Here is a 23,415-nt window from a genome sequence, read left to right as displayed (position 1 = left end):
ATTAAGGAACAGTTTCTTCATTTGAAAGATGTGGGTAACATATATGTTTAGCATATAAGAATCGTAAGAAATAATGCATGTGAGGGCTTTGAAACTATGTGTCTGCCACATAAGCAAACAACCAATCCCTGCTAGCAAATCCTATTGCTGTTTTTCTGCTAGAGTAATGAACATTAATTATTGGGGGGGGCAGATTTTAAAATTCCAGGGAAATAAATTGATTATAATTCTAAGTTTTAAATATTCCTTTACTAATCATGACTGCTTCAGTACATTCATACTTTAAAAAAAAACAACACAGAATAAAAGGAGTAGGCAAGTCTGTCATCTGGTTATACCATCAGAATACTCAGTTTCTCGTAAAAATCTACTTTACCTAAGAGGGCTCATTCTCATTAGAAGCTATAAGACCAGAGAAGACAAACAACAGGTAAGACAAACTTCAATACCATCCAATAACTCAGCAAGATGCCTTTCTCTCTTATAAAGGCGCCCCATGAAAAGGAGCATTTTTAAAGGTCTTGGTTCTGATACACAATCGATAGCCATAGTCTTTCTCAGATGAGAAGGAGCAAAAGTTTTGTACACTGTAAAATGTAAAGTTGCCAAAAAGATGTGATCCAGTGTGCACTTTCAAATTTCATATCACCTGGTAATAGCTTCAGAGAGCTATACAGACAGAACATGGGAATTCAGGATGGACTCATCTAAGGCTGAGCCTGGGAGCATCAAAGCTAGGATACAAGGAAAACAAGCCCTGTAGGAGCCCTCTGGTTACTAGAACCGGCACCCCTTTTCTTATCCAACTCTTATTCTAGAACATAAGCATAAAAATGTAGCAGCTTCATGTTCCTCAACCCCTCCCTCTCTCCCTTGCCTCTAATCATCGCAACTGTCTGCACTGTGATGAACATCTGTACTTCACAGAGCAATTGCAGATTTTCCTATCATAATGGGCTTAAAATCCTGTCTAGATACTAAAATCCCACTCAAAATTACAGTACCTGCTCTACTAACTAATACTGGAGTAACCCATAGACAGTCTGTACTTGTAAATTCCATCTAAAGAGAAAAAACAACGTATTACTTTGAAGTTTTCCACAACGAATCTGCACTTCCGCTTTAGCCAAACATCTGCACCTTCCTTCCGGCCTGAAGTGTCTTGCTTAAGCCAAAGAGGAAATCTTGTTTTCATGGAAGAAAAGTGCTTTTATTCCCTGTAATCTCCCTTTGTTGCTCTCTAAAGAAACACGTAATTAAATTACAAACGGACTGCCCCAGTGAGAAAAACAACAAGCACAGAAGAGAAGCTGCTGTGCCAGCCCAGGGGTCTGTCTATACACCTGCATCCGACAAATCTATACTCACAGAAGCTGCTGTGCCAGCCCAGGGGTCTGACTATACACTTGCATCCGACAAATCTATACTCACAGAAGCTGCTGTGCCAGCCCAGGGGTCTGACTATACACCTGCATCCAACAAATCTATACTCACAGAAGCTGCTGTGCCAGCCCAGGGGTCTGTCTATACACCTGCATCCGACAAATCTATACTCACAGAAGCTGCTGTGCCAGCCCAGGGGTCTGTCTATACACCTGCATCCGACAAATCTATACTCACAGAAGCTGCTGTGCCAGCCCAGGGGTCTGACTATACACTTGCATCCAACAAATCTATACTCACAGAAGCTGCTGTGCCAGCCCAGGGGTCTGTCTATACACCTGCATCCGACAAATCTATACTCACAGAAGCTGCTGTGCCAGCCCAGGGGTCTGTCTATACACCTGCATCCGACAAATCTATACTCACAGAAGCTGCTGTGCCAGCCCAGGGGTCTGTCTATACACCTGCATCCGACAAATCTATACTCACAGAAGCTGCTGTGCCAGCCCAGGGGTCTGTCTATACACTTGCATCCGACAAGCCTATACTCATAGAAGCAGAACACAGCTGGACCTGAGGCATGGCAGAAACAGCGCAAAAGTACAACAATGGGTCACACGAATTTCCCTGGGTACAATCTGTGGGGTTATCTTTAAGGGAGCATGTGAAGAGAAAGGGAAGTATGTGTTCATTTGATCACTACAATCAGAAATTTCCCCAGATGGCAGATCTGGGATGGCAACTTGCATGAGTCTAGACTCTGTTAAAACAAGCCCCAATTTAAAAAAAAAAATCACATGTAGAATCTGTTGTATAAACACATTTAGAGAAATGTTCAACTAACAACTAAAATAAAATATTGAATGACATTTTTATTTTTTATTTTAACACTGTTGAAGAATACCTTAAACCTAGATTTGAATTGGTCAGAAAAGAAATAAATATAGTAATGGATTTCAGTACTGCACAATGCACAGAGCCAACTGAAGTCACTATTTGAGAGAAGGGGATTCAAAGTAAAACACCCCTGCAAAGAGCATTATCTTCTGTTCCTAGATCAGGCAGTTAATACTGCCAAGGCAGCACTTTGTCCCCAACAGACATAAACTCGATGCAACAGCATTAAAACTCCAGCCACATTTTAGTAAAATTGACAACTCACTGAAAAATTGATATAGCAGTATAAGAAATGGAGAATACTCAACATAATACTGAAGTTACAGCCTCATGCCTGCCGATTTCAAAGGGTACAAAGCTACAGTAAATCAAATCAGCATGTTACTTACTTTAGCACAGACAGGCATCCCGGTCAAAGGAATCAAACTCAGAATTCACATTTAAGGACTTTTGACAAGGGGGCCAAACAACTCAATGGGAAAAGAATGTTTTTTTTTCAACAAGTGATTCAGGTCCAAGTAGATCTTCACATGCAGGCCCTCACTTCACACCACATCAAAGTTAACTCAAAACTAAAGTTATAAAAGTCACAGAAGGAAACACAGGAGTAAATCGTAACAAACAGTACAAGTAACAACAACAACAAAAAAGACAAAAGCATGATTTCATCAACACTGAAAATTGACAGCATCAAGACAGCTGGAGGCATCCCGCAGAACTGGAACAATATGTTGCAATCACTTATCTGGTACAGAATTTGTGTTTAAAGAATTCCTACAGCTCAGCAATTAGAGAGACAACCTATTAAAAATGGATGAATGATGTGAACAGACATTTCATCAAAGATTACAAATGCCCAAAAAGCACATGAAAACATATTCAAGCATTCCACTGTTTCTCAGAAGTTAGATATGGAGTCACCATAAACCCCAGCAATTCCACTTCTTGGAAATACTGACTCATCCAAACCATATTTAGAATATTCATACAAGCTTTATTCATAAGAGTAAAAAAGTGTAGACAACGCAAATGCCCATTAATTTAAGAACAAACAATCAAAATGTTGTACAATCATGAAACCAACTATGATTTGGCAGTAAATAGTACTGATACATGCTATTAACATACAGAAGAACCCTGAAACATTAATTGGAAGAACAACTACAAAAGACCCACATTTCAACCAGTTTGGTTTCTACGAGATCCTCCAAACAAACAAACCAACATCACTCAGTAAGTAAGTGCCTGGCAGACAGTGGTTTCTAAAGAAAATATTTTTTTTAAGTGTGCTCTAATGATAGTGGTTAACACATCATCATTTTACATATACTAGAAAAATTCAATGAATTATATATTTTCTTTGTAAGGGTAAGTTTTATTATAAAATGTGTTATTGCTGTTAGAAAAACATCATGTTTCCATATGTGAATTGAGGGAAGGGAACTGGGCAAAGAAAACAGAAATGACTTTACTGTTACAGAATAAATGGGATTCTCTTAAGCATTAGTCATCATTTTCTAGAAGCATTGAAAATTCTAGAGGCTCACATTACCGACAAGCTCACAAAGCAGCAAGCATCACAGCGAACCTCCCCCCACAGAAATGAAGTATCAGTGTATAGTAAACAAAAACAGGAGCTACATAATGATAATCAGAGCAATCTACTACTCAAAAAAAAAATCAGATAATCAAGTCCAATCAAAGAACTAGAGGTTAACACTACTTTGTGCACAGCAACTTAACTTTGCTCAGTGAAACACAGGCAAGTATTCTACAGGGTAATAATCATGCTCACTAACATAAGCTCACAAAGCAAGATACTAACAAAAAACAAGTCTAAGCAATCAAATCTTTCAAAATTAGTCAGTTTGCTAAGGTAAGTCAGAACACTAGTGCTCAAATGTTGAACTACCCTAAGAGGCCACCATACCATCAACCAAAGAAATGATAAGTGAGGAATATGAACAAAAACTATGCATGTGTGTTGTGTTACTCATGACCCAACATAGAAGACTGTGGTCACCTGTCTGTCAAGGTTAGACACAGTCTCACTGTTCAATGCTTCTCAGAATGACCTCTTCTTTAACAGTCCAGTTTCATGCACTGAATACTCAATGTACTACAGGCAAAATTTCAAAGCCTTCATTCACTCCACATCACTTCATTTAATCTTTACAATAACCTATAGGGAAGAAATCTATCCTATAGAAAGGGAACACAAAGACATCTTGGTCTGAATAAAACAAATACAAACATGAAATGACATCATTTCCACTCAAGAAAAAAATGCAACTAAAAAATTCATTCTTAAATAATTAAGTACAGTCTTTAAAACAGCTCCAAATCTCAATAGAAGCAAATGGTTGAATAAGCTAGACTCTGAGTAATAAAGTTGACAACACTGTAGCATAAACTGGACATGATAGCAACCCTTTCTCTTGTTACTTTTCAATTTTTTAAAAAAGAAAGATCAAAAGAAATAGGGACACAATTCATTTCCATGTGACCTATGTGTTTAAAATGTGCACATAGCTTCCCAGAAAAGAAAGTTCAACAGTACCGCTGGGTTGTGCCTCACTGTGAAAGATACTGACAATGCCTTTAAAGGATACTCTATGGAAGTTCAGAAGTGTAAAGCAAAGGATACTTACTTTCCCCTCCATGAGTGCTTGGTTGTGTAGAAACATGCCAGATCCTTATTTTCCCTAATTATGTTCATTTTGTGCTGAAACCTGGAAGACAAAGGTATGGATTCTCTTAATACAGTGTTATACAATGTTAATTTTTCCTGAATCTCTCACAGTAAGTAAAGGACAGTATCTCTCTGTTCCCTAGCTCTGCATTGCCACAAAGTACTTAAGGACATGAGACATCAATGCTGTGTTCAGTACCATATCATGATTGCATCCTCAACCACTACCTTTTCCCTAGAACCGCTGGTCTGCGTTGCTTAAAGACAAGAGCTGTCCTCAATCAACATCCTGAGTACAAGGAAATCTAGTATAAGTTTTCAGATGAGAAAATTAATCTTTACCTCTAATACTTTTAAACAGTGACTTGGCACATTGTGAGCACCTAAAATTAATTATTAAGAGTCAAATCAATTACAGAAAGTTTCTGTTGCACAGCTAAGGGCTGGCCACACTGCTGTCCCTTAGCACTTTAGGGAGCAGTATTAACTCAGAATTTACAAATAAGAAACTCTCTAAATTAGGAAAGTAGTACATGTCACAACAAGAAATACAAAATGCTCATAAGATATCTTTCATCCCAAAATATACCAATATACACTGCATCCTCCCTTTTTATATTTACAAAAATGAAAGAGAAGGGGAGAGAAGAGGGGAGGGGAGGGGAGGGAAGGAGAGGAGAGGAGAGGGGAGGGGAGGAGAGGGGAGGGAAGAGGAGGGGAGGGGAGGGGAGGGGAGAGGAGAAGAGAGGAGAGGAGAGGAGAGGAGAGGAGAGGAGAGGAGAGGAGAGGAGAGGAGAGGAGAGGAGAGGAGAGGAAACTGGACTGAGTATAATAGCGAACACCTTTGATCTCAGCACTCAGGAAGCAGAGGCAGGCAGACCTCTGTGAGTTCCAGGATAGCCAGAGCTACACAGTGAGGCCCTATCTCAAAACAAACAACCCACCCTGCACCTCTACAGAGTAATCTTTCCCCATAAAATTAAATATTGAGAAAATATTTAAGACTAGACAGTATTCCACTTCCTGACCATGCTAGAACAGCACTATGCAAAGAGCATCTATCTGTAAACTTTATTACCTGACTATATCAAGGCAATAAAGAGATTGAAGATGAGCATTCATAGACTTTTATGGCAGTCTGATTAGTAGAATCCTCGGCTAAACAGAGCAAAAACAGATAAGGGTTGCTGGGTTTGTGACGCACTGCAGTGAGAATAAAGCTGTGCAGTATCTACTGACTGTAGCCTAGCAATACACAAAACCCAGAAAAAACTTATTTTATGGAAGTAAAAAAACAAAAAGCAAAAATAAAACACTTAAATTCTTTAAGTAACTTTGAAAGACAGGATTTGTGTGACTATTAATGAAAAGTTGGTGATCTTCTGAAGATACAGCAAAACTTACACAAAAAACTAAAGAAGAATGTGGGACCTGGTTTCTCAGCTGTGAAGTGGCCTCTTCTCCCTGGCCTTACTAGAAACGCATGCTAAAACTTACTGTAAGATACTTCACCAAAGTGTAAATAATTCAGATGGAACAATAGGAATTACAGCTTGCTTAAACTTGCTTTACATCTTTACATACTTCAACTCCCTTTTGAAATTAATTCACAGGCCATAAATTCACCATCTTAAGTACATGATTCTGTTTGGTCTATGCATAAACCTTCTACAGCCATCACCAACTCAAAAATCTTTTCATCACCCCAAGACACCAGCTGTCACTGGGCGTGGTGGTACATACCTTTAATCCCAGCACTCAGGAAGCAAGACAGATCTCCTGAGTTTGAGGCCAGCCTAGTCTACAGTAAGTTCCAGGCCAGCTTGGGTATGGTAAGACCTTGTCTCAAACAAACAAAAACCAAAACAGATCCTCACTGACAGTTATACCTTGGATCTCCTCCCCCAGCACCTGGCAGTGAGAAATAGACTTTCTGCTATTGTTTCTGCCTATATAAGGGATCTTGGCAAATGATGTTCTACTGTTTGCAGATGTGTTTTGTTCATTCATCTACTGAGGGACAGTTGTGTTGTTTCTTCCTTCTGGTTATTATACATAACACTGCTTGCTATGACATATGTGTGCGAGCTGTTGTGGAAATGTTTTCGTTTCCTAAGTATACACTAGAAGGGAAAGAGAGCCTTCATTCTCCCTCCTTGTTGTTAAACCACCACCTGAGTTTTTAGCCTCTAGACAAAATGCTCTTCCCCCAGATAGTCTGTAGCTTGCACTGTCCTCTCCTTCAAATCTATGCTCACCATCCCGTTTACAGTGAGATCTACCCTACCCAGTTAGCACCTCCTCTGTCTGCACTTCTATTCTTTTAAGTCCTTGTTTTCCTCACAGCATTCTTCACAGTCTAAAGCTCAGTTATCTATCTAGTCCTAGTAGCTCACAAATGCGTCCCTGGAGTCCACAGGAGAGACTGACATAAAACAGCTGCACTGGACAAGCATCTGCATGAGTGAACGTAATGTGGCAATCCTGTGGGCAGTTCTAATGACCACTTAAAGCCTGATGCTCTAAGAGGGGCAGTCCAAACAAGAATCTGACAAATCTTTGAGAAAAGTACCATTAATTCATGCTCTAAGGAACAGAAGAACACCACCAATTTTTGAGTTTTTATTAATTATCAGAAAGAAGAAATTTATCTTACAGTTAACTTGCATTTTCTTATTGGTGAGCATCAAGAAAATGCAGTCTGGACAGCTCATGTGACCCTTTGCTTTGAGGAGGTCTGATACTATGAGTGGGTGTGACGCTTTGCTTGAGTTGGTGTGACTTTTGTTTGAATGGGTATGACACTTTACTTATTTCTGTATTTTGCATTTGATGTAACTTGAAGAGCCAACCAAAATTTATTAAACCCATCAATATCCAGTCCTTCTGAATCATTTGCAGTAGTTATGCTGAAAAGAAACTGAGATATTACCAAAGACTTTAAAAAAAACAACAACAAAATACCTGAACTACACATATGGTATAGATAGTTTTCCCTCATATATACAAAGGGGATTAGCCTGGTGGCAGAAGAGAAACAGAACTACAGAATTACTCAAATCTTACATATCAAGATTCCTATAGGTGGGACTGAAAAGATGGTTCAGAGGTTTAGAATACTTGTTCTTGAAGAGGACCTCGGTTCAATTCCTAGCACCCACACTTGGCTCACGACCATCTTTCACTCCAGCTCCAGGGGTTCCAATGACCTCTTTTGACCTCCATAGGCACCGGGAACTGCTCCTTGGCATGAAATTTCCTTTAGTTGTGGTATACTCACTTAAGTATGTCTTCATAATGGGGAGCAGAGGAGCAGGAGACAGGGCTCCAAGTAGTCAAGTAACCTTACAAATGAGGTAATTCAGAGCTGTTATTCATATCTGCACAGTCTCAAAACAGAAATCATAATACTTCCATTGAAGGATACTTGAAGGCTGGAAGACTGTGATCCTATTCTAACTGTATGGCATGTCCTAAAATTGATTACACAGCAACTCTTACCAAGTACTCGGTTGCTAGTGACTGGGCTAGGCATCTACCACACATTTATCAAATTCTCTTGCCCTGATGGTTCCCATTTTGTTGACAAGAAAACTGAGTTAGAGAAGTTCAATTATATGCTAAGGTTACACAGCTAATTAAATGGTTGGGTCAGCCTCTGGTACAACCTGCTTAAACTCTTCACTCTGTACACTTGATGCAAGTTTTCCCTATTCCCTCAACCTCAGGAAATCCATTTCGGCCATCTAATTACTCATGTATCTTTTGACAGCATGTCCCTGAGCTAACCAAAACTGATTTCAATTGTTATCTTTATCTGGAAAGGATCAAACACCTGTAGGAAGTGGCTTTTGAAACTGCAAATTCAAACAAACGAATGACCACAGTAAATGCAGGCAGACTCCAAAGCGGCACTATCCCACCACCCATGAGTATAGCACAGAGCACTTCCTCCTACAGCTTGCTGCCCTCTTCACTTTTTCCAGAGTGTTCCAAACAAACACGTGACAACAATCTATCCATGCATGACTTCAGGTACTGTTTGAGGAGATTTCACAAAAAGGGTATTTTAACTAACTCTGAGCACTTTAGAAATAATTAGGCTATGGTCTACAGAGGGAGTTCCGGGACAGGCTCCAAAGCTACAGAGAAACCCTGTCTTGAAAAACTCAAATAAATAAATAAATAAATAAATAAATAAATAAATAAATAAATAAATAGCCAGGCTAAATGAGGTCTGAGGTTGGGACCCATTGCTCAGCAGGGTGACATTAACCTTCCTAAATTTTCAAGTTTATTTATACTCTCAGGAAAATCTCTGGTAATTTTTTAACACACTTTATCCAGTGAGTAGCATGTGGCCTGAAAACTGAATGAACTCTTTCAGACTACTATCATGCTTCTAAACAAACTCACAAAATGCAGTGGCAATTCACACAAAGCAGAAAACACAAGAAATACAGCTAGATATGGTGACGAATGAGTATAATACCAGCCCTTAGGAAGTTGAGGCCGGAGTATCACCATAATGAGGCTAGCTTGGGCTAGTTCCGAGCCAAGCTTTAGGACGAGAAGAGAGGCGAAGAGGGTGTGTTGACAGTGTACCATCCAGGGAAGAACTACAAAAACTTCAAACGAACCACAGAAAAAGTGTGGCAGTAAGTCGGGGATGCTTGGAGCAGTGGTCAGGTGATATACCTTGGCAGCTGTGGCACAGATCCCAGAACTACTGGTCCATGTACTACATCAGCATACATCTACTACCAAGGTAAGAACGGTAAATTTAAAGAAATACTACTTACTGCCAAAGGCAGACATAGGTACCACTCACTGGATGTATGACCTTGAACAAATTTCTTAGTTTCCCTGAGTTACAGTCACCTATAAAATAGGGATGAATATCTGTTCCAAGAGTGGTATGGACTAAAGGAGACAACTTAGTTAAGTAATTAACTCAGAACAAAGACTCAGGAATGAATATTAACTAGCAACTATCATTCTTTAAATATACTCCAGATACACAAATTCTTTTGTTCATTGTTTGATTCTCAAGACAGGGTTTTCTCTGTATAACAGCTCTGGCTATCCTGGAACTCTCTCTGTAGACCAGGATGGCCTCAACTCACAGAGATCCTCCAGCTGGGTCTCTGTGATCCCTCCCAAGTGCTGGGAATAAAGGCAAGTGCCACCACTGGCCACAATCTCACGTGCATTTCCATTCCCCTTTTATTTCCAAGTATACGTTAGGGCATGGGGGGGATGATATCACATGATCCCCCTATATCTTTTGGTGGTGATATTTTGTTTATGCTATAACAAATAGAGCTTGTCTGGAGATCAGAGTGTGGAGCTAGCACTAGTTAACCACAGAGGCCGGGCAGTGGTGACCATGCCTTTAATCCCAGCACCTGGGAGGAGGAAACATGAAATGATATGGCTAGGCCCAAGGAGGAAGTGATAAGGCAGGGTGGAAAAGGAGCTTGGTCCCTTTCTGGCTGAGAAGTTGGCGAGGTATGGGGTGGCTCTGGCTTGCTCCCTTGTCTCTCTGATCTTCAGCATTTACCTCAATATCCAACTCCAGGTTTTTATTATTAAGACCAACTAGAATTGGCACTACATCTTCTATTAATACCAACCTTCTATAATTCAATGTAGAGCAACTCAACCTACATGCTGTGTCAGCTACCTTAGTTAATCATGGTCTGAAAATGCTATGTAGAAATTTTCAGGGCTGGAGAGATGGCTCAGCTGGGCTGGAGAGATGGCTCAGGGGTTAAGAGCATTGCCTGCTCTTCCAGAGGTCCTGAGTTCAATTCCCAGCAACCACTTGGTGGCTCACAACCATCTGTAATGAGGTCTGGCGCCCTCTTCTGGCCTGCAGACATACACACAGACAGAACATTGTATACATAATAAATAAATATTTAAAAAAATTTTAAAAAAAAAGAAACTTTCAGAAACAATTTAAAGTTTTATACTGCATACTGTCTCAGTCATATGATGAGATCTAACTCCCTCTGCTCCACTGTGCATGCTTCTGAAGACATTAGTCACCTGGTAGCCTCTTATAATCAGACTGCTTGTCACGGTGTGGCACTGTGTTGTTAGCGTGCGCTTATTTTACTTCACAATGGACCCAACACCAAGGAGTAGAGATGCGGGCAACGTGGACATACATGTGAGTTCCCTCCAGGGAAAGGGTAATGTTCTCAATAAGGAAAGGAAGTGTGCACATTAAGGATGCTAATGTCTATGATGAAAAGAATACTTCCTCCCATGGACTGTGAAGGAAAAATCATGAGTTTTGCAGTCATATCAATTTCAAAAGCCGCGGCCATACTGATACGTGATTAGCTGAGGTGAAAAAGGTAGTGTGTGTGTGTGTGTGTGTGTGAAAAACACAGCAAACAAGAGTTCAGCACTACCAGCTGGTTTACAATTCACTGGGTATCTGGGAACCTATTCCCAATAGATGAAGGACTTACTGTGTATCGCCTAGAATTTCTAACTTCAAAAGAACCGGGTTCTGTTGACTTCATCAGCACTCACAATTTTTACTTAACCACTTGTGAACTTTTGAGAAAAAAAAAAGAAAGAAAGAAAATTCATGAATAAACTTAATGTCTCATCATTATCTCTTCTCTATTTTTAATAAGCTCTAAGGAGTTTAAATATAATTGTTAATGGACAAAAACACTTAAGCAGCCATTATTCTTTATTATTCATGAAGAAAACTGCAGACCTCCGGGTACAGAGAAGCATCAAGCAGGTAATGTCAGTAAGAGTCTCTTTTCACAGGCACACCTTAAAAAGATGATAAATGGTAGAATGGGATTCACTGGTTCTTAAAAATCTAGTGTTCACAATCAGATTTGAAATCTATTTAAATTATACTACTAGCCTAGTACTGTTTCAAACAAAGGGTTAAAAAATGGCTAACAGAATATCAATTTTTACCTAGATTTAAAAGCTACACCTAAACTGTTTTGGATAAAATGTGCTGTGTCTGGATAAACCTGTCACCTGAACTTTAACCCTGTTTTCTTTCTGTTTTTAGTCAAGGTGCTGCCTTCAAACCCTTACAACCAGGTGATCCTCCAGCCTCAGTAACCCACAATAACTGGGACATAAAGTACTGTACCCAGGTCATTTTTTTAAAAAACTTTCTTTTTAATGTATGACTGAGTTTAAGTTAAAGTATTTTATTTGGAAAGAACAAATAAATACTGTATGTGTGTAATACCCTACAATAACCTTAAAATAGCAAGAAACAGATCACTATGGTTTCAGCACACCCCGTTTAATGCCCCTTAACTTGAAGAGCTTGACCCCTAGAGAAAAATGCTGTCACAAAACAGGGAAGCAAACAGTAACATCTATGTTTGAATGACGATCATATACCCCAATAACTGTCCAGAAGTTACAGTGTGCTATTGTATTATTTGCCATGCCAGTATTAATAATCTCAGTTCTGCTTCATTCTTTCTTAAAATGTCAAAACATTAAGAAATTTCTTCATAAAGTGGGGTGGTAATTAAAAGGCAACTCCTAAATCTGAAGGTACTCTTAGTATGATCTCAATGGAGAAGGGCTGGGCTTATGTACCACAGCAGCTAACTGTGTGCCCAGGTGTGCAGACCAAAGCCAAGGCCAATCTCCAGAGTTGTTCATCAGGACCTTCTTTTTGCTTGTTTGTAGACAAGGTCTGTTAGTGGCCTGGAACCTACAGCTTACTCTAAGGTGATCTGTGAGTGAGCCCAGGGGATCCACTGGTCCCACCTTCCCAGTACTGAGATTACAGATGCTACCATGCCTGGCTTTTTGAAATGGGTTCTGGGTATTGAACTTGGGATCTTATGCTGTGCTGAGATACCTTCCAACCTCATCACAACAGTTAATTTTATTGTCCTTCCTACTTCAATATAAATCAAATGCTGAGCTGAGACAGATCTATTTTAATTATGCATATGTTGATTCCAACTGAGGCATCTTCCTATTTTAATCATACATATGTTGATTCCATCTGAGAGAACAGTTTTCATTTCTAGATAGATTTATCTATTATTTAAAATTTTAAATTTTTCATAGAAAATATATTGTGACTTTGCCCTTTCCAAAACTGAAAAATATTTAATCTATTCCATCTGAAAGAATATTTATCTTTTCAGAAATGTGCTCAATTCTTTTAAAATCTGTGCTGCTGATCATTTATTTATATATTCTAATTCCTACATATTTTTCAGACTTTCTATTCCTCATTTCTATTTCATTGTATCTCAAAGCAGAATCTTGCTTGCTTTTGCAAGAACAACACACTCTGGATGATTAAGCTCTTCTTCAGCTCAGGTAGCAGACACTTCAAAGTTAAGCTCTACCATGGTAAGGATGCCCTCGTTGGCAAGGGAGATCTTTGATGGCTATGTTTTAACCTGCTTTCCCTTTAACCCTGCAGCAAACATAGTCTGAGTTATGTTTTATAGTCAACACCCATACATAAGAAATAATATTAAAATATAGGCAGTTTATGTGGCTAAAATTTCTCTTTCACCCAATACTAACTACCAGGAGCAGCTTCTACCTTCCCACAGGGTTATAACCCACAGATTTACCTTTAAAGAAGAATATTCTAGTTTTAAAAATTAAGCAAGTGACTTAAAGGTTTGGGGGAAATGTAGCTAATCTGCTCTAAAATTTGATAAATACTCAAAATACATTCTGAATTGTGACTACAACTTGAGGGTAAGGGGAATCTACAGGAAAAATGCCAAAGGAACACAAATCAGAGACGCCTGTAAAAGTCCAACTTTCAGTAAAGTTGGTATAGAATTTTGGATCTATGAAAGAAATCCTGATCCATGCAAACCTTAGTTGTTCTTTAAGTTCGATAACTATGGTTAAAGGCAGCGCACGAGAGTAATTACTACAGACTGCTTTAGGAGTTTTGCTTCCTATCCGTTAGTCAAATACAAACCAGTGCTCAGGATGTGGGCGAAATACATGAGCTGCTCAGGTGGTGAGGTCTACCAAAGGAAACATGGCAAAACCTATTGCTTTTGACCCTGTTTTAGAAATCATATTTCTTCATAAGCAGTCCAAAGGTTCAGTATGGTTCAGTATGTGGGTTGTTGAATAAAGTTAAGAGCACACGGATATAACTGTGCATAAGTATGCCAAATTGGATGCACCTTTTCACAAGTAATTGTGTCTTAAGTCACTGAAAACGACAATAACCATGCCCTGGCTTCAGCTAGTTACTAAAAGGATATTCCCTAAATCAGTGACTCTCTGGGGAGTTCCCATGACTATGAATCAGTGTCTGTAACAAGAGGGGGATTATGGACTGGCATGCACTCAGCAAAAGTACACTGCTCCAGAAGGAAAACATGTTTAAAATACTGAATTAAATTTTGAACTAGGGGCTGGAGAAATGGCTCAGTGGTTAAGAGCATGAACTGATTGTCCAGAAGACCTTACTGAGTTCAGCTTCACACACCCACATCAAGGGACTCACAACAGCCTAAAACCCCAAATCCAGGGCATCTAACACCCTCTCTGGCCTCCAGGGACACTTCCAGTTAAGGACACAGAAACAGACACAGACACAAACAGACCAGAAAACCTGTCCTCAATGTCCAAGTGCTCATTTGCATAGAGGAAAACCTATTTATAATGAACTAGTCCCACAATCTAATTCAATTTCAATGTAAAACACAAAATATATTCTATTGGGCTTAATGTACACCAATTTCCAGCACAACAGTACTATAAATTGAGAGACTGTATTTACCTTGTTCAGTTCAGAAAACAAAGCTAACAGCAATTCCACTTGCAGTATTTGAGTCACCAAGATGACAAACGTGTACCCATCCATGCCTGTCACAAACTGATTCTATGCAAAGGTGCACATCTCTGACAATTTCATTGTTTACTGTGGTGTGTGTGGTCATCCTTATTTGTATACTGAAATGCATATGATCAGTTCTGCTACAATGCCATTTTGATAATGTATTAATTTATCCCAACATGGCTGGTACACTGGGCTGGGGCTACAGTTCAGGGACATGGTATCTGCCTAGAATATACTCAACACGCGGAGGAGTTTGATTCCAATTTCACATCTGCTGCTTTCAAAAGCCACCGGGAAACATAAGATGAATGCAGAAAACATTTCAGCTCAGCAGAGCCACCGAGAAATTCTCAAAGCATGCACATGCACACCACAGATGAATGAACGACAGTTCATGTGAACACCATACAACTTCATTTCCTCCTTTCAAAACTTACAGTAACTCAATACCCCTCGCAATGCTCACTTCTATAGGCAGTTAACCAAGTACCAGATACGTGCCAACAGTGCTGCTTCCAAGCTCCCATTGATTTACACGTGCTACTTAAAGCTTCCCGTTTCTGTGATCCTAACCTATGTTTCAGATAAATCCTGTTTTTATTAAATCTTACATAACAAAGTGATTTTTAGGAAAGCACATGGCCTTGTTATAGCAGAACTGATTATATTTTATCATAAATGCTTTTCAACTTTATATGCTACCAGACAGGTGTGGTTATTTTCTTAAATGTACAGCACGTTTTTATCATTTGTTGGCCAAATCTGTATCTTTTCTTTTATGGGTATTTTTTGGTATACTATCTAAAAACTAACATTCCAACAAATGTCTTCCTGTCTTCTAGAATTTTTTCTAGGTTTATGTTGTGCAATTAAGACTATGTTCTTGGAAATTTTGCCTGTAATAATAAATTAATACAATATGCCATAAAGCCAATTCTGTCTATTAATGTAGTTGATGGAGCTATCTTTTGGTTTCACGGAATATCTTTCTCCATCCTTTTATTTTTACCTATCTTTCACAGAGGGAATCTTGCAGACTATACACCATTGTGGTGTGTGCGTGTATACACATGTACACTTGCACACAGCAAATATATATAGTCTATATATGTATATGCAAGCATGTTTGTATATATATGTGTGTTTTATATTATATTATATATATATATATATATTTAAAATACACACTAGAACTCTAATAGAACTTTGACCATTCTACCTTGAAAGAAAATATTTCAGAGCATTTTCTATATCTCCTCATCCTTTGTATTATTGTCTAACCTTCTAATTTTACATGATACAAGTGAAATACACTCCTAATTTCCCTTACAAAATCTTACAGAACTTAAAAACTAATTTTTCCTTCTCTCTCTCTCTCTATCTCTGTAGACTTAAGTTTTACCTATTAATGTGGGGAAAAAAACCTGTTGCTATTTCCAGACTCTTTGGGAGTGGGGGAGGGTGTTGAGACAGGGTTTCTCTGTGAGCCTTGGCTGTCCTAGAATTTGCTCTGTAGACCAGGCTGGTCTTGATCACAGACAGACACCTGCCTCTGCCTCCTGAGTGCTGGTATTAAAGGTGCGTGCCACCACCGCCTGGCTATCCAAACTTTTTAACATTTATTGTTTCTAAATGTGTATGTGTGTGCCTATCTGCAAGCAGATGTAGTCCTTGCTGAGCCCAGAGGAGGGAATTGGATCCTCTGGAGCAGGAGTTACAGGCGGTTGTGAGTAATTTTGCATGAGTATTAGAAAACAAACTCAGGTCTCCAAATAGAGGAACAAGTTCTATTATCCACTGAGCCATCTCTCCAGCCCCTATTTGCAAATCTTTGGATGTATTTTCAATGTTTTAGTGACATAGAACAGATATTTTGTGCTGCCATGCTTGGAGTTTGCTGTTTTTCTCAGCAGTGTCAAATAGGGAAGCCCAAAGGCATTCCCCATCTCTTTACTATGTTTTTCATTTCCAGGACTTCTGTTCAAGTCCTTCAGTTCCTGTGGTTTGAAATTACTCAGATCATCCAGCATCTGACCATGTTTTCTGCCTCAACCATTAACGGTCACTTGAAACTCCCTGCTGGATAGCACTATCTACCTACATCAATCTGAGTGTAGCTATAACAATTGCTCTCTTAGGAATTTCTTCCTCCCCGCCCCCTCCTTAGCTTTTCATACGCTTCTTGTTTCACTGGAAGCTGGACACATAAGAGTGGTGGAAACTAAGGTGGATAATTTTGTTATCAGAAATAAGTATCCCCCTTCTTTGCCAGGCTGTGAGTGCAAAGGGTACATTAACCTAGTTAGGAGTTGAGCTGGCTTTAAGCCCTTGTGACAGTTAACTTCAGGGCACCACAGACTTCATTCTTTTGCAGAATAATATGTGTCTGTGGTGGGAGGTGATTTACCAGAGAAATCGGTCTGACCTTTGCGTTGTGCTTCATGTAACCTTGTGCTTTTCCCTGCAGTACTCTGTGATCAGGGTGACAGATTCAGACCATTTACTGGCAGGAGATGGAGATGTAGTCTCTGTCCTGATTAAGTATCAGTCTGAATCCTATATTACATCACAGGGTCAGGAATATGGCCTTCTTGAGTCTCCTGACTAACCCTCCCCTAGATATTCTTACTTTTTCCATATTCGCCTAAGTGCACGCTCTCTATCTCTCTGTCTCTCGTGTGTGTGTTTGTAATATCATCCCCACACATATATTAAACCTTGTTGTTTCAAAGAGAGAACAATTTGGAGCAATTTCTTGACCTTTTAAAAGCTCTGCTGCTGTTCCCCTCCACTGGGTCTGAATAACAGACTCCAGTTTTCTAGGAGTGCACTCAGTGGATTTTGTGTATAATAAATAGCTTCTAGGTTGGCACATTCGCTTTCATACATTTTTCAACCCTTCTGGCTGAACTCTTAACCACTGTCCGAAGGTCCTCCCCTAGCTTTCACCCTCCCTCTCCAACTCCTCCTTAAAGTCTGAGCTAATGGTTCACTATCTCCTCAGTTCTCTAAGCAGTCTGAAGTAATCAACTTGAAGTTAGGTTTTTTCCATTGCTGAAAAGATGTAAGCAAAGCTTTTAGTAGCAGAATCAAAGCTAAATGATATAAATGATTCCAGGATAGTGAAAGGCATGTTAACAATTTATATAAAAAGGAAGGTTTTAATGAAGCTGATGAAGGTGAAAAACACTAAAAAGTATCTCAAAACAACTGCATACCATGAAGATGGCTCAGGAAGTAAAGAGGCCTTCTGACAAGTCTAACAACCTGAGTTCAATCTTCCTATCTCATATGATGAAGGAGCCAACCATCACAGCTAACTCTCTGAGCCTGAGTTCAATCCCCAGGCTCTACACAATGAAGAACAGAAGCACGCATGCAAGTTGCCCTCTGACCTCTGCATGTGCATCATGGCACACAAACACACAAGTAAACAGAAACAATATTCTAAGTACAGAAAGAACGCCCTGGTATGCAGAAACTAAAAGAAAGCATACCCGATTAAGAACAGCACCTTAACCACTGCCCAACACTGGACATGGAGCAAAGCCTTAGCAGCAAATAAGACTGGGCTGCCAATTAGCTGTAAAACTTGTTTACACCTTGCTGGCTTTCAGTCCCTCAGAGAAGCAGGGGAGAAGCCCATGCAACAGAAACCTCACATTCACCTGTGTAAATACAACTGCCCGAAGAACAGGGCCAACTTAGGTATAAGATGCCTTTTATTTCAATTCCAATTTACTAGGAACCAGATTCCACTATGAACCTTCCTCTGAAGTTTAAGAAGAGCAGATTATTACTGTCTACCTAGGCAACCATCGTCTGTTTATCCGTAATAGAGATAAACTCTTGCAAATAAATTATGCAGTCCACCACTGTATAACGTTTTTTATCCATGGTATTAATATTTGAGTAAATATGAATAAAAGTATTTTTTACCTTAACAACTTGATTTGTTTGCAACTAGGCTTGCTAGTATGTTTTAGACTATTACTGGCACATAAGAAAAAAAAAAGAAAAAATATGCATAGCTTCTCAAGGAAATACAAATATATTGGCCCAGGAGCCTAGCTTTAAGGTCTTTACATCCCTATTTCTTAACTCTGACTCCTCTTTTCCTCCTTAGTTGTACTTCCTGTTTTTAAACAAGTAAACGCGGTGTTTTCTCAACTAGGACTTCTGGTCCCTGGATGCTGAGCGATATTAACAGCCCAAGCCACCATTTGCGATACTGCGGCTTATACATTGTTTTACACTGTATTTGAAAATTAAAAGGGTTTTATGCTGGAAGCTAAACAAAGTTAAACAGTGAAGAACTAGAAACAAACAAACAAAAAACTAAACGGTGTAGAATAAAAGGGAAAAGCAGATCAGGGAAGTAAGGAATCAGTCCTTTGGGAGTTCGTCTCTATGAAGGGGGCGACTTTTATTTACATCAGTCCTCCACCAAGTGATCAAGGAAACGGTTCCAAGACAAGAGCGGTTAATTTAGCATCCTACAACCCGGAGCTTTGTGGGAAAAAGCACGCAGGTGTAGTCTCAACAGCCACTTCACTGAGCGTCCACGCTCTGCTTCACCTTCCCCAAAGGCCGCCTTCAGAGGTGAAACCACAGCAACCCAGCACCGGCAACAGTGAACAGGCCAGGTTACCTTGTACGAAGGAAAAGCCTTGGGGGAAAACTTGATGTTTCATAAAAGGCCTGGAGAAGAGAGGAGCAGCTGTTCCTCCTTTCCCATCAAATCGAAACAGAGCCGAGGGAAGAAAAAAGAAAAAAAGTAAAGCGAGTCTACGCGGGACCCCAGAGGAAGGAAAGAGGATCGCTGACCCAAGGAAACCGGAGGCGCCGGCATCCAGGAGGGAATCCCGAGGGCGGAGCCCGCAGGGGAAGGAGGTGTGGAGTCGGAGTCAGGGCGAGTTACCAAGAGAAGAAGGGAAAAAGGACAGTGATGGGAGAAGAGAAGACTACCAGGCAGAGAGAGGGGTGGGGCTGCCAGGGCAGTGTCCGGGGCAAATGTCACTCAGAGCCGGGGGAGGGAAGGGTCCGGGCGCAGGCACCCCAGCGAGTGGAGGAGCAGCCGCTGGCTTTAGCAGCTCCGGGCCGCAGCAGCTTAACAGCGCCCGCCCAGGGGTCCCTGCCCGGAGCCCCGGATCACCGCGAGTGGGAGCGGTACCGCAGAACCCTCGAGCCGGAGGCGGCTTTACCTTCGCCGGAGGCTGGAGGCGCTCCAGCCCGAGCTCCGCCCGCCGCCGGCTCCACGTCCCGAGCGGGATGAGGCGCGGCCGGCCCCGTCCCCTCTCGGTTTCCTTTTCCCCGCCGGGGCCTGTCGCCGCGGGTTCCTGCGCCGCGGCCCCCACCCCTCCGCTCCTCCCTCCGCCTCTCAGAGGCTCGCTCTGGACGCCGCCATCTTCGCCCAGGCTTGCGAGCGCTGAACACCAACGCGCCTGCGTGGCCTCCGCCCCGGCGGTCACGAGACCCAATCAGCTGACCTCAGCGCTTCCGCCTTGCGCCCCGCCCCCGGGCGGACACTGCCCCACCTTCTGCGACCCAGTCGCTGCCTTCCGGGAAACGCCGCGTGCGCTCCGCCCGCCGTTCCGCCTCTCGGGAACTACGCGTGCGCAGAGCGTAAGGCTGGGCCCAGAGATCTCCAAGCCCCGCGGGTAGCGAGGAGCCACGCCTCTTGAAGCGGGCGTGGGCAGGTGAAGCCACGCCCCTCGGCTTGTGCCCAGCAGGCGCCGGCTACTGTAACTCTGAATGGGGACGTCCCTGCTGCCCGGTCCTAGACTTCAGTGTCCTGGAGCATCAATGAAGCCGTTGGAAGCCTCAGTGCACAGCTCTGGTTTAGCTACATCGGGAGCCTAAATGTTTTACTTGCTGTTGGCACTCACAGATCCATAGCTGAGCAGGGGGTTAAGTTCGGGTGGTCTGAGGTGATGGGGAAGACTCAGAAGTCAAAGGCCTTTGCAGGTGGGATGCCGGACAGGTAACACTGCTGCCGTCCTTGTCCTCTGGTCCCAGAGCCAGGGCTCTTTGAGATGGGGATTACGCTCCATGTTCAGTACATTGAGGTCTAGTCCCACGGTAGTAGACTTAGCGTTTGAGCTCAAGGAAGTTGACTCCAGAATTTCTGCTATCCAGCCGGGCACGCCTTTAATCCCAGCGCTAGGCAGGCAGAGGCAGACAGTCTCTCTGAGTTCGAGGCCAGCCTGGGCTACAGAAAAAGTTTCAGGACAGCCAAAGATACACAGAGGAACCCTGTCTCGAAAAACTAAAAGCAAACAAACAAAGAACTTCTGCTCTCTGGGTAGCAGCTCTCTGAAACTATAAAAAGAGGGGGGGACTCCAAAGATGGAGAGTATCAGAATGAGACTAGGGTTCAGATGGCAATTGTGTTGGATCTATGAGCAAGGAAAGTCTGCTTTATTTCAGATCTGAGATGTGCAGACTGCCCTTTAAAAAGTAATTCGATGAAAATAAAATAAAAACTTAGAAGACAACTTGCATGGACACACAGATCTAGGTTTAAAGGCTTGTGGTGAGCTCAACATTCCTCTTGTGTAGCAATGCTGGAACTGGAATTTCTCAGGGACCGAGTCTGTGCTTGACTCATTTTATAGATGGTGGTCATGAGTTAAAAACATGTAAAATCGTTTTTACAGACTTTGCTTCTTGACTAATGGACGCATTCTGTTACTGGAGACTACTGCAGTTTTCCTTAGATAGGCTTTCCTGCAGTGTGGCAGTAAGATAAGATGCATAAGGAGCAAACAGGAACAGCTAGTTTGTAAAGACAGGGCCTGAAATTGAGTGGGAAGGGAGAAGAAAAAAGAAACAAGAAGACGAGTGTTAAGGGGCCTCTTGGCTTATCCATCATGGGGGAGAAAAGCTATGTGGCTTTTTATACATTATGGAACCCTAGAGTAGTGCCAGAACTAGATGTGGGTTGTACCATTTCTATTTGGTAGAGGAAGCAGACCCAGAGAGTTAAAGTGGCCAGTTCTAGGTGAACTTCATCCTAAAGGTTGAGCCAAGATTTGGCCACAGAGAATGTAGCGCCAAGGCCATCAAACGACTGAACCCTGACACTACTTCTCTGTTCAATATTCGGAAGCATTAAATGGATCCTCAGAGTGGAAATGAGCTTAGGTAACATGAACTGTCTTGCTCCCCTGTAGTGGAAAATTCCCTGCCTCTGAAGAGAGCTTGAAGCTGAGAAGCCGCAGATTGTTCCAACAAGTCTTCTCTTGCAGGAGTAGTTTGGGGGGTTGTTTGGTTGGTTTTGCTTTTGCTTTTTTCCACTTTTCTTCATCTGTGTCAGAGCCTTTTAGTCTCTGCCAGTGCACCTGACCATGCCATCTTACCCTGCCCTTCCCTGCCTTTTCACCTGTCTCTCACAGATGCAGCCCTTGTACAACTTTCTAATTTCTCTGAGTTGAGTTTACATAAATCTGTCACTATTTTCAAGATGCTAGAACTAGAGACAAGAATTGGGGCAAGGAGGAGGACTTGGCTCATCTTTCCTTAGACTTCTGTTAAATTACTTTGTTCCCACCCCCTAAACTTTTTGAAGAGGGTGTCAAATTCAAGGTAGACCTTCAAACTTTTCTTTCTATATTTATCTTTTCTTTCTTCAAAGTCCAAGATTGCAAATACTTTTTCATAGTGCGCACCTATCAGATTTTCAGTCCAAATTGTGTGATATAATATTTCAAAGCTTTTTAAATATACACCTCACCACTTTCTAGACAGCAGTAATTTTATCTGTGTTCTAAGTTGACATTGAACACAGGAGAGGTTCAAGATCTTAAAAGTTCCACCTGGCAAGCCCTGTTTATTGAATTCTCTGCTCCTGTTAAAACGACCTTCCTAATTATATCAATGTCCAGACCCAAAATAATCACTGAGAACTCTGTACCGTGCACAGAGTCTTTTTCCCCCATCACTTGCTTTGTTTCGTAGCCTTTAACCTTCAGTTCTCCTTTTCCATTGTTCTGTGGGTTTAGTTTATTAAATTTTTATTCGATGTATTTATTTTAGTGTATGTGAATTTTGCCCACATTTGTATCTGCACCACTTGCATGCCTGGTGCATGTTGAGGCCAGAGTGTGCCTTGGAACTAAAGTTATGAATGGTTGCGAGCCACCATGTGGGTGCTAGGAATCAAATTCAGCTCCTTTGCAAGAGCAACAAGTACTTTAAACTGCTAAGCCATTTCTCTAGCTCCTGGAATGCTGTGATTACAGGCATCTCTCACCAAACCCAGATAAACCACTTTTAAATGCAACAACCACCTTCCTAATGTGGCAATTGAACATGAAGTAACATTAATTTGAAAAATGCAAAATAGCACATGAATAATTTTTTATTATTTGCGTGATAGGATGAAAAGGAGCCCCTGTGATCTTGGGCATTTGAACATTTGGTTCAGTGTTGTTGGCAGAGTTTGGGAAGGTTTAGGAATGGCAACTTTGCCAGAAGAACTGTGTCTCTGGAAGCACCCTCTGAGAAACAAAAGCCTCGCCTGTTTCTAGTTTGCTTTCAGCTCGTTGCTTATGGTAAAGGATGTGCGCTCTCAGAATTTCACCGTGCCTGCTTC

The 23,415-nt window shown here is 41.2% G+C and overlaps 1 protein-coding gene across 2 annotated transcripts in view; it reads right to left on the bottom strand.

Annotated features, from left to right (window-relative positions):
• Positions 1 to 20,249, bottom strand: part of Dnajc13 (DnaJ heat shock protein family (Hsp40) member C13) — a 116,104-nt gene extending 95,855 nt beyond the window's left edge. For both annotated transcript variants that reach the window (XR_012909962.1, XM_075964807.1), the window contains exons 1-2: positions 20,024 to 20,249; positions 4,932 to 5,012 (exon numbers count right to left, since the gene is read on the bottom strand). Coding sequence is in view for 1 of the 2 variants with exons in the window: in XM_075964807.1 (XP_075820922.1) it covers positions 4,932 to 4,999 (68 nt within the window). In the remaining variant the exon portion in view is untranslated. The remainder of the gene's footprint in view (positions 1 to 4,931; positions 5,013 to 20,023) is intronic.
• Between the last annotated feature and the right edge of the window lie 3,166 nt (positions 20,250 to 23,415).

This window comes from Microtus pennsylvanicus, chromosome 3 (assembly GCF_037038515.1).
Source record: "Microtus pennsylvanicus isolate mMicPen1 chromosome 3, mMicPen1.hap1, whole genome shotgun sequence".
Lineage (NCBI taxonomy): Eukaryota > Metazoa > Chordata > Mammalia > Rodentia > Cricetidae > Microtus > Microtus pennsylvanicus.
This window is presented reverse-complemented; position numbering and strand designations above follow the sequence as displayed.